The sequence below is a fragment of the Hydra vulgaris genome, chromosome 14 (genome assembly GCF_038396675.1).
Source record: "Hydra vulgaris chromosome 14, alternate assembly HydraT2T_AEP".
Taxonomy (NCBI): Eukaryota; Metazoa; Cnidaria; class Hydrozoa; order Anthoathecata; family Hydridae; genus Hydra; species Hydra vulgaris.
Genome location: NC_088933.1, coordinates 36847501 through 36862908, shown reverse-complemented (window position 1 = coordinate 36862908; position 15408 = coordinate 36847501). Strand labels below are relative to the sequence as shown.

Here is a 15408-nt window from a genome sequence, read left to right as displayed (position 1 = left end):
GATATTTAAGTTCTAATCAAAAGAATAATACAAAACATAGTTACAAATAGCAATAAAAATTAAATTTAAAAAGAATGACAAGATAATAAAAACAACAAAAACCCAACAAGTAAAAAAACATATATAATATATATATATATATATATATATATATATATATATATATATATATATATATATATATGTATATATATATATATATATATATATATATATATATATATATATATATATATATATACACACAGAAAGAGAAACTATTTATACCTACATATATAAAATAAATGGAACATTATATAAACATATTCTGCCTCATTTTTCCAAATATTACATCTTTTTTTTTAAGTAGTATTAATTATATAATAAAATTCAGGGACTCCTCTTATAATCAAGATTTCACTGAACAAGCAAGTATTTTGTTTGTTTTTTAAAATAAGAATTACTTAAAAAAAGGAAACTTTTTTTTTTAATGTATAAAATAAATTCATTATATACACAATTCACTATATATATAATATAAAAATATTAAATAACACCAGTTTAATGAAATATGATAAATAATACATGATAAAAAAAAGATACAAACCAAGATAAAGATATAACAAATAAAAACCATTGCATACTATGAAAATATTTACAAATTAAATCAAAAAATAGTTGTTAAGTTTAATGTTTTTTTCTGTTTATTAGAAAAAATATACTAAATGCCAATATTGATTAAAAAAAAATTGTTATAAGTACGACATAATAAAAAACAATATATCTTTATCTTTAACAATATTCTATGACTTCATTTGGAGGAGGTTTGTAAACAAAATTTCTGATCTCATTCAATATCAGTACTAAATTATAAAAAACAACAACTAATGAATAAATATGTGCTGTGTTAAAATCTTAAAATCAAAATGTTAAAACCTTTACATTTTATTGCATCAACAGTACATTCATTAAGTTCTGGTACTTTTTCAAAAAATGGAGCTATTGGTTCATCATCAGGGTCATGCCAGTGGATAAAGTATGGATGTTGCAAGCACTGCTCTGCAGATAATCGTTTTTCTGGATCAAACACAAGCATTTGTTGCAAAATATTTCTAGCTAAAAACGTTTACTGATGCTGAAAACATTTAGTGATTTAAAAATAAATACCTTTTTAATCTATAATATCAACCCATGTCAATAACAAAAAGAAAAAAAAAATCAAATCAAATAATAAAATGTTTTAAAAGGTATTTTTAATCAAACAATCAAAGAAGTCAATAATTTTAACATATACCTTGTGCTGTTGCTGTTGGAAACTCTTTGTTGAAATCCTGTGGAACATAATTTGGCATAAACTTTATGCTTGAACTAGCCTAAACAAAATTTTTTAAATACCTAATAAACTAATTAACACAATATAAAGTTAAATATTAAGTCTTTTATTGAAATTATAAAAGAAATAATATAAACTTTGAGTGCGTGTGAGTATATATATATATATATATATATATATATATATATATATATATATATATAAAAGTTCCAGGTAACAAAAGAAAAACTATTCAAAGATGAGTAAAATATATTTATTAGTTAAATTTTAACAAATATTTTAAATTTTTCTCAAACAAAGAAGGCCTTTTATATAAAATCTTCAGCTGTGTATGAGATTCACAAAACTATAAAAAAACTCTTTATATTGAACTTCCTATAAAAAGTTTAAAAAGGAAGTAATTAAGGTTCTGATAAAAAAGCACTAGATTAAACATTAATATAGTATAACTTGATTCTTATTGGTAAGGAAATTTTAACATTAACGTGAAAATAATAACTTTCTGTTTATATGTTCATTGTGCCATGTCCCTGTTTATGCAGGAGAGCTTCAAAAATAAGAAGTAAATTCTTATTTGAGAGTTTTAACATAGGAAATAATTTGAAAAAAGGTTTATTTTATGACAATTGAAAACATGCTGATCAAATTTATCTGAACCAATACGTGTTCTGCATGTTTAGATGTGTAAATGGTTCCTAATCTTAGATTATTAGTTTTACCAATGTATGTCATTTTTCCATCAAATTTATTACATGATAGAAACTTGAATAATCTTTTGGAACTACATGATTTTGAATTTTTAACATTAAATTTTTAACTTTAAGAAGGTACATAGTACATAACTTAAGAAGGTACATAGTACATAACTTAAGAAGGTACATAGTACATAACTTACAACAATTTGATATGTATTTTAAAATCTTGCATTAATTGTTAATAAAAACTGGTTCCCTATTAAAACTTGTAGTACTTATGTGCCTTTAAAGAATTTTTGGTTGATGTTGTGATAGTACAATAGAAGTGTTTTTTGAGGTACTGGTGCCTGTAGTCAGGCTTTAAAAACTCCGTTATTAGTGACTTTTAGTAGTTAATTGCATCAAACTAAAAATTGTTTTAGTTGTTGAAGACTTTTTTTTATGGAAAAAAGATATCCATTTTTGTTGGATTAGATACTAATTACAATAGCAATTGGGTGATTGCTATTGTAACTCAGAGAATCATGGGAATTTGTAGGTTAATAAAAAATATCTGTTTCAATAATGTTGTTATCATGTAGAATAACTGTTGTCTAAAAAGTTTAAAAAATTGGTACGGTGTGGTTTCTGTATATGAAATTTTAGATTGTTCTTCTGTATATAATATCGGGGTGTAAAGAATTAAGACATTTTAACAGCAAATTAACATTAATTGCTTTTATTAAAACAACAAAACCATCATCCATGCATCTTTTGAATTTGTTTTGAATATTTTCACATTCAATTTTATTGAAGAAATTTGGTAAAACTTTAGGAAATAATTTCACTTCTTCAAGATATCCTACTACTAAACAAGCATAAGGTGGGGGCATTTTTGTTCCCATAGCTGTTCGAATTAATTGATTGAAAAATTATTATTGAAAGTAAAATTATTATTCTTTAAATTAAAATTCACACGTTCTAAAATAAAAGCTTCCGAAATTTGAGATACCAACACTGTATGAAGTGGTATTTTGGTACTCCATATTAATAACTGAAATGCCATCATCTCTAATATATGTTGCTAATATTGGTACAAGAGTTGATAAGGTTTTTTTTAATGAGTTCACTATGGTGTTGGTTAGATGTAAAAGTATCTTCCACTATTGGTCTTCCATTTAGATCATCTGGACATAAAGAACTAGGTGAAATGAAAGTAAAATATAATATTACAAAAAAGGAACCTGATGCCTTAGAGGAACTGAAGAATAATAACAAAATTATCAACAAATCTACTGATAAAAAAGACTGTTTAGTTCTGATAGATGCAGATTACTATAGAGATAAACTTGTGTAACAAGACCATTTATTAACTGAAACATATAACAAAGTCAATAGTAAAACTTTTTTTGACATTACAAAAAAAAGAAAAGTTTTGCCTATATAAAAGAAATTACATCCTGCGCATACAAATTTATAAACAACAAATGATTTGAACTCTACAGGAAGTGGATCCTTTGGTGAAAATATATTACAAATTTTGAAAGAGGTAAAATTTAAATTAAAGTTTATAGGTTTACAATGTTTTTTAATGATAATTTAAAAATATCGTAAACCTATAAACTTTATAAAATAACTTTTTGGTTTAATCAGATATATTACCAACATAAGGACGTGTAAAGTAGTTTTTTTTGGCTTATTGGTTTTTGAATTCATTTTGATTGTTGATTTGATGTTTCAGTAGAAATAGTTTTTTTGGTAAGATAAGAATTATAAACTTTATTTAAAAGCCAAGACGAATGCAGAGCTTTTGAGAATATTAAAAAGATTATAAATGTCATAGCAAAAACCAAGTTTAGTATTATTAATTTTAAAGGTTCTATCAATTAAGCTTTTAATTAAATTTACCTTGTGTGAAAAAGAGACGAAACTACAAAGGAAAGTATGAAGGCCTGAACAAGTTTCCTTATGAAAAATGGAGGTACATAAGGAACTATTTACTTTGTTTATATTAATGTCTAAGAAAGAGATATTAGATTCTTTTTCCTTTTCCATGGTAAAAAATATTGAATTGTCTTTTTTTTTGATATAGTAAAGAAAATGACATGCATCATTTTCTGATGAGAATGTTATCAACATAATGTTTGTATAATACTCACTTTACTCCATTGTATTTTTTTTTATTGTATTTATTTTTCTTTAAAATGACTTATAAATAAATTAGCAAGAACAGGAGCTAGTGGGGAGCCCATAGCAACACCGTCTATTTAGTTGAAAGTCTGTTTTTTAAATTGAAAACGTGATTACTATGTTGCAAAAATGAAGAGTTTCTTTAAATCGGTTTTGTTAATTTTAAGATTATCATTACAGCTTAAAATTGAAATAACAGCAATATTGATATTTTCTAAAAGAGGTACACTAGTATATAGGCTGAATGATTTTTTAGCTTATAAGAAAAATACTTAGAAGAAGAGAAGATTTGTTAATAATCAAAAATTTAAAAGGTCTAATATAACCACTTGTTAACCTTTTTAACTTCTTGATGAATCTTCAAAAACTTTTCTTTTTTTTTTTCCAAATTGTGTTTCAGCACTTTATTTCAAATAAACCAATCAATAAAAGGTACAGTTAATTTTAAATTTTCTTCCAAAAACAAAATTTCCTTGCAAAGATGAAACTTTTCTTTGATGCGCTTAACTATTGCACCTCGGAGTAGTGTTTAAATATAAAACAGGAATCCAAATTTGAAACACAAGATAACTTAAATCAAATAAACTTAAGTACTACTTTAAAACTTTGACAAGTGTTCAAAAACTTATTATCTAAATTAGCTTAGCTTAACTTTCTATGCAACATTTCAAGTTTTCTGAAATCTTTTTAAAAAAATTTTTATAAATTAGTCCAACCTGAAAGTTGTTCTATATAATAAAATGAAAATTGAATTAGCTTATATAGAATTATTTTTAGGGGTATCCAAATTACTATTATCACCCCTTATAAAAGATTGCTTATGATTAGTAAAATGCTTCTTCTATTCACCCTCTGTTAAGTAAATATATTATTAATCAGGTACATTTTAAGAAGAAACAACACATTTATATATCATGTTTTTTGATAAACATTTACCATTTGTTGGGCAATTGTTTGGCTAAAAACTTTACGCAATTTGTTTGAGAGCAGAGCTTTTAGCCTTTTTTTTAAAGAGTTTTGTAAATACATTTAGTAGGTTTGAATACATTTTTATCAGAGGAGTTTAGGTTTAGTTTTTTATTAATTGAAATTTGGATTTGTTTTAGAATTTGTAGTGGTTAATTTGGGTTAATATTAATTTACGATAATTCATCATTCAGATTTTTAAACGTATTGTATATATATGAACAAGAATTTTTAGAGAGGTTAATTACCAAACTGTTAGGTATCAAAAAGTTTAAAACTAAATTTATACTTATTTTAAAGCTTTTATTTGAAAGCTAATATTTTAAAATTTTTTAATATCTTTTCTAATTTTATCAAGCTGTTGATCAAATTTTTCATTATTATTAAACCATCATCTCGATAAATCATTCCTAGCTTATGCTCAATCTTCTTCTTTAGATGACCTCTATAAAAATTTTCTCTGGTATTTGTTAGGAACTACCCTTTTGCACTACCTACTACTCTGATAGTAGTTTTTACCCTAAACCTAAACTTTTTAAAAACCTTCAACAGTGTCATCAAAAAATTGAACTAATTAACTCTTTTTTGTACAAAAATACACACAAAAAAGTTGCAAAAATAAAAACTTTCTATCAAGATATGAAATGACTAAAACTTAATTTAACTGAAATGATTTTTTAATTTGGTTCTCATTTTACAATAACATTATCCAGCTATTCAATAAGAGTTTGCTTTTATTTTACTTTTTTTCTAATAGCCAACAAATCCATGAAATGAAATTTAACCAACAAATCCACAGAATCAGATTTTTCTGCTTGAATGATAAAACGTTCATTTCTTCAATTTAGGGTAACAATAAACAATTGAATATCTTTCTTTCTCTTTCTCATATCATTAATTTCTTTAATGACAAGCTTCCTATTTTCTGCTTTTCTAGTAGAAACATTTTTCGATTTTTTTTTCATCCAATTAACAAGCAACTTTTTTGTTGATTCATTTGTGATTGTGAAATAGCGAACATCATGCTTTGTTGCATTTACATGGCTATAAACAAGGAACTAATTAAAGGATTTTTTTCATGCTCTTTGTTGAAACTACAACCTTGCTCAACAGTATAGTGACTACACGATAAAGTGAAAACTAGAATACAGACTATACTTAATAAATCAAAACATTCATTCCCTTTCAAATAAGGCAATAAAAACTTGTTGAGACGCACTTAAAGGCGAATGAATTAGATAAACTCTCATTTACTGTTACAACAGATATTGCAAAGGCTTTAAACTGATCTTTGAAAGAATCAGCTGTTTGGGCATATATCAACTTAAATCTATGCAACTTATCAACCAGCTGGTTAAAATGATCAAATCCAAATTCTTTTATGTTAACCATATTATTTAAAAATAGACATGCATTTTGCACTACCATATATTTCAAATGATTCTGGCAGTTTTTTAGCTATTTTGATCAGCATAGTAATTCAACCTACTTAAAATTCGCGCTTACCATCAAATACTCTTTCAAACGCTGTGCAATATCCTTGAAGAACTCTAACTAATAGTATTAACCGGTTTTATGCAGACTATGTCATATATATATATTTTTATTGTGATGACACCACTAGGAAGATCATCACCCATAGTATTAAGTTCCACTAATCCTTACCCAGAAATTAATAAGTAATATTAGAGATTTTTTAAGTGGCCTAAGTTTAACTTCTTAACAAAAGCAGGTTGTACTGGATTAAATATTACCAGTAGCAAGATGATTGGTTGCTTCAAGCTGAAACAAAGTTTATAAAAGCATTTTGATTATTTATTCAACTGATGTTTTATTTCGAATAATACTTCTTCTAAACCTCTAAATTCGATTTTCTAAAAAGTGCGATCTGACCTGATTGCAATAAATAACTTACAGGACATTTTTAATTGATACTTTCAATATCTTGAAAGTATCAATTGTAGAAAAAATAAAGATAATTTTAAAAAGTTCCATGTATTTTATGACTTTCAATAATAATTTAAAAATTCCATGCATATTTCCATGACTAAATGAAACTCCATGACATTTCCATGATTTCCATGACCAGTGGCCACCCTGTATTATCTGTAGTTCAAGATGATCATGATCAAACAGGTATTGGGTGATCATGATCGATTATTCTTATAATTGTTTAATTAATCAGATTGGTCTTTTTTTGACTATCAACATCAGTATCAGCCAAAAATGTGCAATCAGTATATCACTAATACTTAATAAAATTAAAATTAATATCTTAATTTATGCTAGAATATGTTTTTTTTTTTTAAAATACAAAACAAAATCATCAAAATTAAAGTCATTTCCAATATCAAGAGTTTTCTCGATTTCCAGGTTTATATCTTATCTATAATTAAATCTGTATTCTATTAAAGTACAGCAGTTAATTTAATTAAACACTTTTAGCAACAGTCATATCGTTAGCAACAGAACCGTTAAAGCAAAAAAGTTTGAGTTATGTTTTTTTTTTTCAAAATAGAACTTATTAATTATTTGTTGAAAACATATGGCAATTTTAAAATTGACCTGCTTTCGTAAAATGATGCAGTTTTCATGATATTAAGAAAAAACGTTTTTAATAATAAGGAATAAGCATAGCAAAATATAAACATTAATTATTTTTAAATTTTTTTTTTGCTCATAATTTTTTTTACTTATTATCTTACATGCCACCGAAAATCTAAAAAAAAACTGGAAAAACAACAGTAACATAAAACTATAATTTCAAAAATCTATAGCTTTTTCAAGAAATTACTCTTAACATATTAATATTAATCATGTAAATCATCAATATTAACATTTCCCTTCTAAAAAATTTTAATATTTAATAATTATAGAGTAACATTATTTCATTAAAAATATACATTAAAAAGAAAAAATGTGAGCATAATAATAAAAAACTTTAGTTTTATAAATAAATACACATACATTGACACTTGTCATTTTATCTAGAAAATCATCATTAGGTTTCCCAACCAACTCCATAATCATAGTGATTTGGTCAATTTCTTTAAAATGAGTTAAGAAATTTACCAAAACTTTGATATTGAACAAAATGTGTTTAACAACTGTCACACAAATTATAACTTTTTTAAAGAGCTTCATTACAATAAGAAAAAAGATAAGTACAACAAGCAAATTGAAAAGATACCATTGTCACCTGGAAACAAAGTTCTACCAGTTATTAATTCAGCCATTATACATCCCACAGACCAGATGTCCGCTTCATAATAATAACAATAAATTTATAACTAAACATTACAATAAAAAACAAAAACATATACATATGTAAAACAAGCATTGGCTTCAAAATAAAACCTAATTACCTAATTAACACTTTAGCAATAACAATAAGACATTAGTTATACAATTTTTATTTAATAGTTTATAATAATTGGCGCGTTATTATATCTTAAAGCCTTTAAGTATTAAGACTTGACTTTAAGTATTAAGAATTGAAGATATAACAAAGTGCTAGTTATTATTAAAAAATTAAATCCTTTATTTCTGGAAAATTAATCTTTCCCTTCCAAAAAATAAATTCATATTTGTAAAAACTTTATAATAAGAACATTGACAGAGGTAAATAATTTGTAGAAAAATTTACCACTTCTTGATGAAGGTCCATAAACAAGTGGTAAATCCAGATCAAGTGATCCAGATGATCCAGATCAACTGATCTGCTAACAAGAATCAGGAGAACCACTTATGATACAAAAAAAAAAAAAAAAAGAAATGTTTAACTCCTTCTTTTCTTAAAAATCTTTAATACTGAAAGTTATGCTGTAACAAAGAAAGTCATGTTGTAACAAAGAAAGTTATGTTGTAACAAAGCCATTGAGAGATTATTGAGAAAAATAAAGAAGCTTATTTGCTATAAACAAACAAAAAAACAAAACAGAACTCCTATATAACAGCTTATGGCGTATAGCCTAAGCTGTTATATATCCTGTAAAAGAGATGGTAACTCATTAAGATGTAGGCATACTTCTGAATACATAAATATTCAGAAGTCAACTTAGATCTCAAAAGAAGTGAATCTATAGAAAAGTTCTAAAAATAATAAAATTTATAAAATATTTTTAAAAAAAGTAACAACAAGAGTTGAACTTAAAACATGACTCGGAGTTTCATGCTTTATGCGATCATCAAACGTTACAAGCAACCATGTTTTAAGTATTGTTAGTGTCCATATTGACAAAAATATGACAAAGTCATATTTAACAATGTCTTTATAAATCATATTTAATAATATTTGAAAATAAAATGATTCTGATGTTGAACTATAACTCCCTTTCCTTCTACTTTTATAGCCTCTATCATTTACAACAATTTCAGCACAAGCTTCTTTTGCTAACTCAGTGCAAATACGCTGACTCATTACATTTACTTAAATAGCTATTGACAGTGTTACTCAAAAATCCCGCTCAACAGTAGTAAAATTTCTCAGCTATCATTATAGAGTTTTTCATTGGTGGTTTATCTTTGAATAACAATCAGTACAAAGATAGACCACATTGTCAAAATATTGACATACAAGCAAATTATAGTAAAACATGCACATTTTAAGTTTAACAAGAAAATGCAGGTTCAAAAACCATGGCCTATTATAAAAAACTATTTACTGCCATAGTTGCAAGACTTTTTTATAAGTATTTGCAAGAAATTAAGCAGCTTTCCATTACAAAAGAATTATTTTGACATTCAATCCTTCAGTTTCCTGGAGGAAAATTTCTTAGCGAGAAGGAGATGATGGCACCCCTAGAAAAACTATATTCATATGCCGGAAATTGCAGACCTAACCTAGCTACGTGTTTAACAACACTCTTCATCATTTTCAAGTTTTGTTTCTCATATATATATCAATCATATTGCTGACAATCTTACATCTAAAGAGATTTCATTTGCTGACCACACAATTATATACTCCAGTCTTCATAAAAAGTCATCACTATTTGATTGCTTAGAACAGGCTGCAATTCTTGAATCTGATTTCGCTTCTGTGACAGTTTGAGGCTTGCAGTGGCTTATGAATTTTAAACAAAACTTTAATTTACTAAAAACAACTATAACAATATTGTTGATATTCTTATATTAATGAATGGCAATTAGTAAGTGACCGGACCCCCAACCGCACCTAAAAATGAGACTTTTTTGCAAACCCAGCTCGGGCCCCAGCAAAACTATAAGATTTAGCTTAAGGGTTGATAGCCGGGGCTAGAAAAAAATACATAATACTTTACATATTATAATTTTATGCTTACATTTACTATTTATTAAATACTGGCATATATTTATATAATTTTAAAAACTAATTCACTTCCAACAAGGTTGAAAGCAACCACTATTAAGTTATGAGTTACTAGAAAATAGAGGATAGGGTTAAAGGGCAAGGAAGCAGTTAACTGAAGACTTAAAAAGTTGTAGGTTGTATAAGTCAGGAAAAAATGAAGATTGGTAAGAGTTATGAGGTTTAATTGATGTGCAAGGAGAAAGACTAGATTAATAAAAGATTTTATAGCATGAAAGGACAGATACAGTAAAAAGATGTGACTTGGTGAATAAGAAGCCAAATGAGAATTAGTTTTGGTTGATTGAACTAAACATGATAGCTCATTTGAGCTTTTACCATGATAGTATTTGTAGTAAAAAGAAAGAAATGCAACCTTACGACAATAGGAGAGTGGCTCATAATTCGCAAATAAAGCAGGTCTAATTACAATGTGCTTTTAGACTATTGACTATTAGATTTAAGAAAAAAGTTCTTTCTAAATAACTCTGCCCAATTCTAGGGAGAAGTTAAAAGATCAGATCCTTGAATTTAAGGTTAAATGTTAGACTTGGTTTAGTTAATGACACTGTTGAAGACATTTCAAAAGCATCTAGAACCTAATATCTGAGATAAGATACAATATTTTTGCAATAATAAAAGAATATTTGTATACTGCTCAAGATGGTAAAAAATGTGGAGTAGAATGAGGCTTGACTTAAAACTGAAGAGAAGGAATAAAAGTTTCCAAACATTTATGTAGAAGGAATAAAAGCTTCCATGATGTGCATAATATGGATATATATGGATATAAAGATATATATGTTTACAATTTTTTTTAGATGCAATATGTTTGCAATTTTTTTAGACCCTGAAAAATTTTTTATCCCAAAATATTTGAAAGCCATGGCACATCACTGCAAACGATATCTAAGCAATTATTTTTATGTTGAAGGATCCTCATTAACTGAATCTGTGTAGATCAACTTGCAGTGATCTAGGAAATAAACACTTTCTAAACTGTTTTGGAATATAATTTTATTTAGATTCATTCATTTACCAAACTAAATTTTTATTTATTAATCATTGTTGTTAATAATGTTCTTTAAAACCTAAATACGGAGATTGGTGCATTATTTAATTATCAAAAATGTTAAAAGAAATTGCCTGTAATTCTATAATTTTGAATTTATTGAGGGAGTTCAGAAAATTGTTTATAAGAAAATTTTTCTTTAAAACTTATTGTGGCTAATAACTATGTCAAAACAAAAACATAAAAAAACAACTTAATTTTTCATAATAGTCTATTTATTTGAGGCACCCTTAAATACATTTATGATGTATGTATATATGTATATATGCATGTATGTATGTATGTATGCATGTATGTATGTATGTATGTATGTATGTATGTATGTATGTATGTATGTATGTATGTATGTATGTATGTATGTATGTATGTATTCATGTAAGTATATGTGTATTAAAAAAAAAAAGAACTATAACCTTGTGAGTTATATTGCGTCCTGTTAAGTATAATTTCAGGTGCTCGATACCATCTAGTTGCAACATAACTGCTCATTGAGTCTTCGCATATTCTAGCCAACCCAAAATCGAATATCTATTGATTGCAAATGCATGAAAAAGAATGCAAAATAATGGTAAATTTCAATATATTTGTTATAACCTTAAATCTTAATTCATTATAGCAAAGTGCAGAACAACAATGCATGTTTTTATTATATTTATCCTTGTAATATTATTTAGATTATTGATAACAACCTAGAACAATATTTAAAAAGTACCTTAAGGTCATTGTTTTCATTAACACCTATATTTCCAGGCTTTAAGTCCTATTTTACAAGCAAGAAGAAAACATAAGTTTAAAAAACAGACACGCAAAAAACATGCAATAACAAAAAGCTAATAAAGTAAAAAAAAAAGTTTAATAAAACTTTATAATATTTCTAGTAAAAACACTTGTGTTATTTAAGCTTTTTTTTATTTGAGCTTTTTTACTTCAAAAATAAATATAATTAAATACTATCGAATTTTATTAAAAATGAACAATTACAATTAAATGTTTAAAGTTTATGTATACAGAAAAGTATAATAAATACAATTATGCAGTAGTGGTGTAAATTACACAACTACTGCATACTACTGCAATTACAGTAATCGTAGTAGAGTATACTTTGTAGTAGAGTATACTTTAGTAGAGTATACTTTGATTAAAGTAATTGTAGAGTGCTCGCTTTGTAAGTGAGAGTTGGATAATTTTTTAATTATAGATAGAAACAATTTAGTAATAATAATGATTTTCAGTTTATATCGTTATTATTTTTTATTTTAAAGAACAATATTAGTTATAAACCATTAAAAAATTTAAGTTTTTTAAACTATTAAAGAACTTGACTTAAGCTTAAATAGTGCATAGCACTCCTTAGCATTAAGCTATGTAGCTGATTAAAATGCTTATTTTTAAAACAAAAAATATATGTATTATGTATTGAAACTTATAACTATATCAAAGATATATAAATGTATCCTGATATTCTTTATAAAGAAGTTTCTTAAATAAATTTAAAAAAGCAAAGATACTAACTTTATAAATGAATATGTTTTGAGATATAGTGAATATAATACACATAAAGTGATTTGCTAATTGTATTCTTATTGAGGGAAAAAAATCTCATTGTTTTAAAAAAAAAAAATCTACAATGACATCATTTTTTATACTGAAACTCTTACAAATTAAACATGCGTGAATAAATTTTAAAGCCTGCAGATTGTAGTGCATATTTTAAAAACTTAAGAATCAAAATAAAATGGAGAAGGTGACTAAAACTACAAAGTTAGTTTTTCTTGGTATACATTTATTATTTTGCTTAACTCTCTATGCACAATAATATATTTCCATTCAGTTGTATAGTAAATAATGAACCGTGTCTTAAAACATCAATTGACAATAACTGTGTCTTCAAACATCAATTGACAATAACCGTGTCTTCAAAAGTCGATTGATAATATTTTTTAATAATCTTCATAATGACCTTTCTAATTTTTATTTTTTCTGATCGTAGCTATCAAGTATTTTATACTTCAAGCAACTCAACAACTCCCTTACTTTTTAGTTAAATAACAATGATAAAAACATTGTTTTTAACCTAGCTTGTTCTCCCTATTTGGCAGTCTATGTATGAACTGAAGCCCCTGCAGCTCCCTATTTCAATATGACATCATCATTGTGTACATAATGCTGCATTCATATATGTATGTGTATTTATATATATATATATATATATATATATATATATATATATATATATATATATATATATATATATATATACTCATTTATATATATATATAAAATATATACAGTGGCAACAAAATAAATAGGACAGATTGATGTTCAATATGTAAAGATATATTTTCAAGAGATCTGAGTTTTTGAAATCTGAACTTTTTCAGCCAAATAAAATATTATTTTTAGAAGATAACATTACTGAGTAAGAAAAGAGAGTAATTTCATTAAAAAAAAAGTACAACCGTATAAATGTTTTAGAAATACAGAATAAGGGGGCAATTTAAATAGCACACCCTGTCCCAAGCAGCCTTTATTTCGATCCAAAGTCAATCTAAATTTGTTGCAGTTGACTGGTTTATGTTTCTGTCAACTTCCTCCCACAAATTTTCTATCGGATTTAGGTCTGGTGACTGTGTGGGCCACTCCAATACATTAATCTTCTTAGCGTTAAACCACATTTTAACACTTTTTGGCGGTGTGCTTAGGGTCGTTGCCTTGTTGGAATTTCCAAACCAAAGGAGATTTTCCTCGGCATATGGCAACATGACGCTTTCAAGTATTTCTTTGTACATGTGTTGATCAATTGTCCCTTGAATTCTATGCAACCGGACCACACCACACCATGAAAAACTGCCCCAAACTATCACATTGCCACCACCATGTTTTACGGTCTTAAGAGTATAGCGAGGGCTGAGTTCTTGGTTTTGGGGACGACGAACATATTGTTTTCCGTCGGATCCAAAGCGATTAAACTTAGACTTTTCAGTCCAAAACACATTTTGCCAAAAACTTAAATCTTTGTGTACGTGCTGTTTTGCAAACTTCAAACGGCTGACGAGATTACATTTTGAGACCAATGGTTTTTTTCGGGCAACCCTTTCAAAGAGTTTATTTTCGCATAAGCGACTTTTAACGGTGCTGACAAACAAATCAAGTTTAAATTTTGAGCAATTTGTTCTTTAACTTTTGGTGCGCCAACAAAAGGATTCAGCTTAGCAATACGGGCAATGGCTACGTCTTCTCTGGGGGTTGTCTTTCGTTCGCGAGACTTGCATTTTTTGTTACTTAATGAACCGGTATCTTTAAATAAATTAATAGCATTGATAACTTTCTTACGAGAACAACCCAATCTTCGAGCTATTTCAGAATTGTTCAATCCTAGATCTCGAAATGCCTGTACTTGTTCTCAAAAGACATCTGTTCCATGTTTACCTTGTCCCATAGTTGATAGATAATGAATTTTTTTTTTTGCCAAATGAATTACAAGAATATTCTTTAAATACCGAATAGAATGATTATCTTTTGATATAATAAAAAAATTTAAGTTTTTTTAAATAAAGAGTAAATAACAGCAATTGCTATAAATACAAAAAAGTTGGCATCAAAAAGTAAAACCAACTGGTCATGAAAGTGTGCTATTTATGTTGTCGCCACTGTATATATGATATATATAGATTATATATATATACAGGCCTCGGCGGGAAGCCCACACTCCACTAAAATGGTTTACAGGAGCAATTTATGGCTCTCGCAAAAGTATAATTTTTTCTCTCAATAGTATAACTATCATTGTAACTAAAATGAAAAATACAAAGTCAATTTTATAACAAAATATAAATTAATTGCATAATAAATTGCAGCAAAAAAT

At 26.5% G+C, this 15408-nt stretch overlaps 1 protein-coding gene across 1 annotated transcript in view; it reads right to left on the bottom strand.

Annotated features, from left to right (window-relative positions):
• Positions 1-492: 492 nt before the first annotated feature.
• The window catches only part of LOC100209157 (mitogen-activated protein kinase 14), a 22192-nt gene continuing 7276 nt past the window's right edge, over positions 493-15408 (bottom strand). The window contains exons 6-12 of the mRNA XM_065818145.1: positions 12256-12303; positions 11957-12071; positions 8333-8404; positions 8110-8189; positions 1274-1352; positions 922-1095; positions 493-842 (exon numbers count right to left, since the gene is read on the bottom strand). Of these exons, the coding sequence (XP_065674217.1) occupies positions 772-842; positions 922-1095; positions 1274-1352; positions 8110-8189; positions 8333-8404; positions 11957-12071; positions 12256-12303 (639 nt within the window). The 3' untranslated portion in view covers positions 493-771. The remainder of the gene's footprint in view (positions 843-921; positions 1096-1273; positions 1353-8109; positions 8190-8332; positions 8405-11956; positions 12072-12255; positions 12304-15408) is intronic.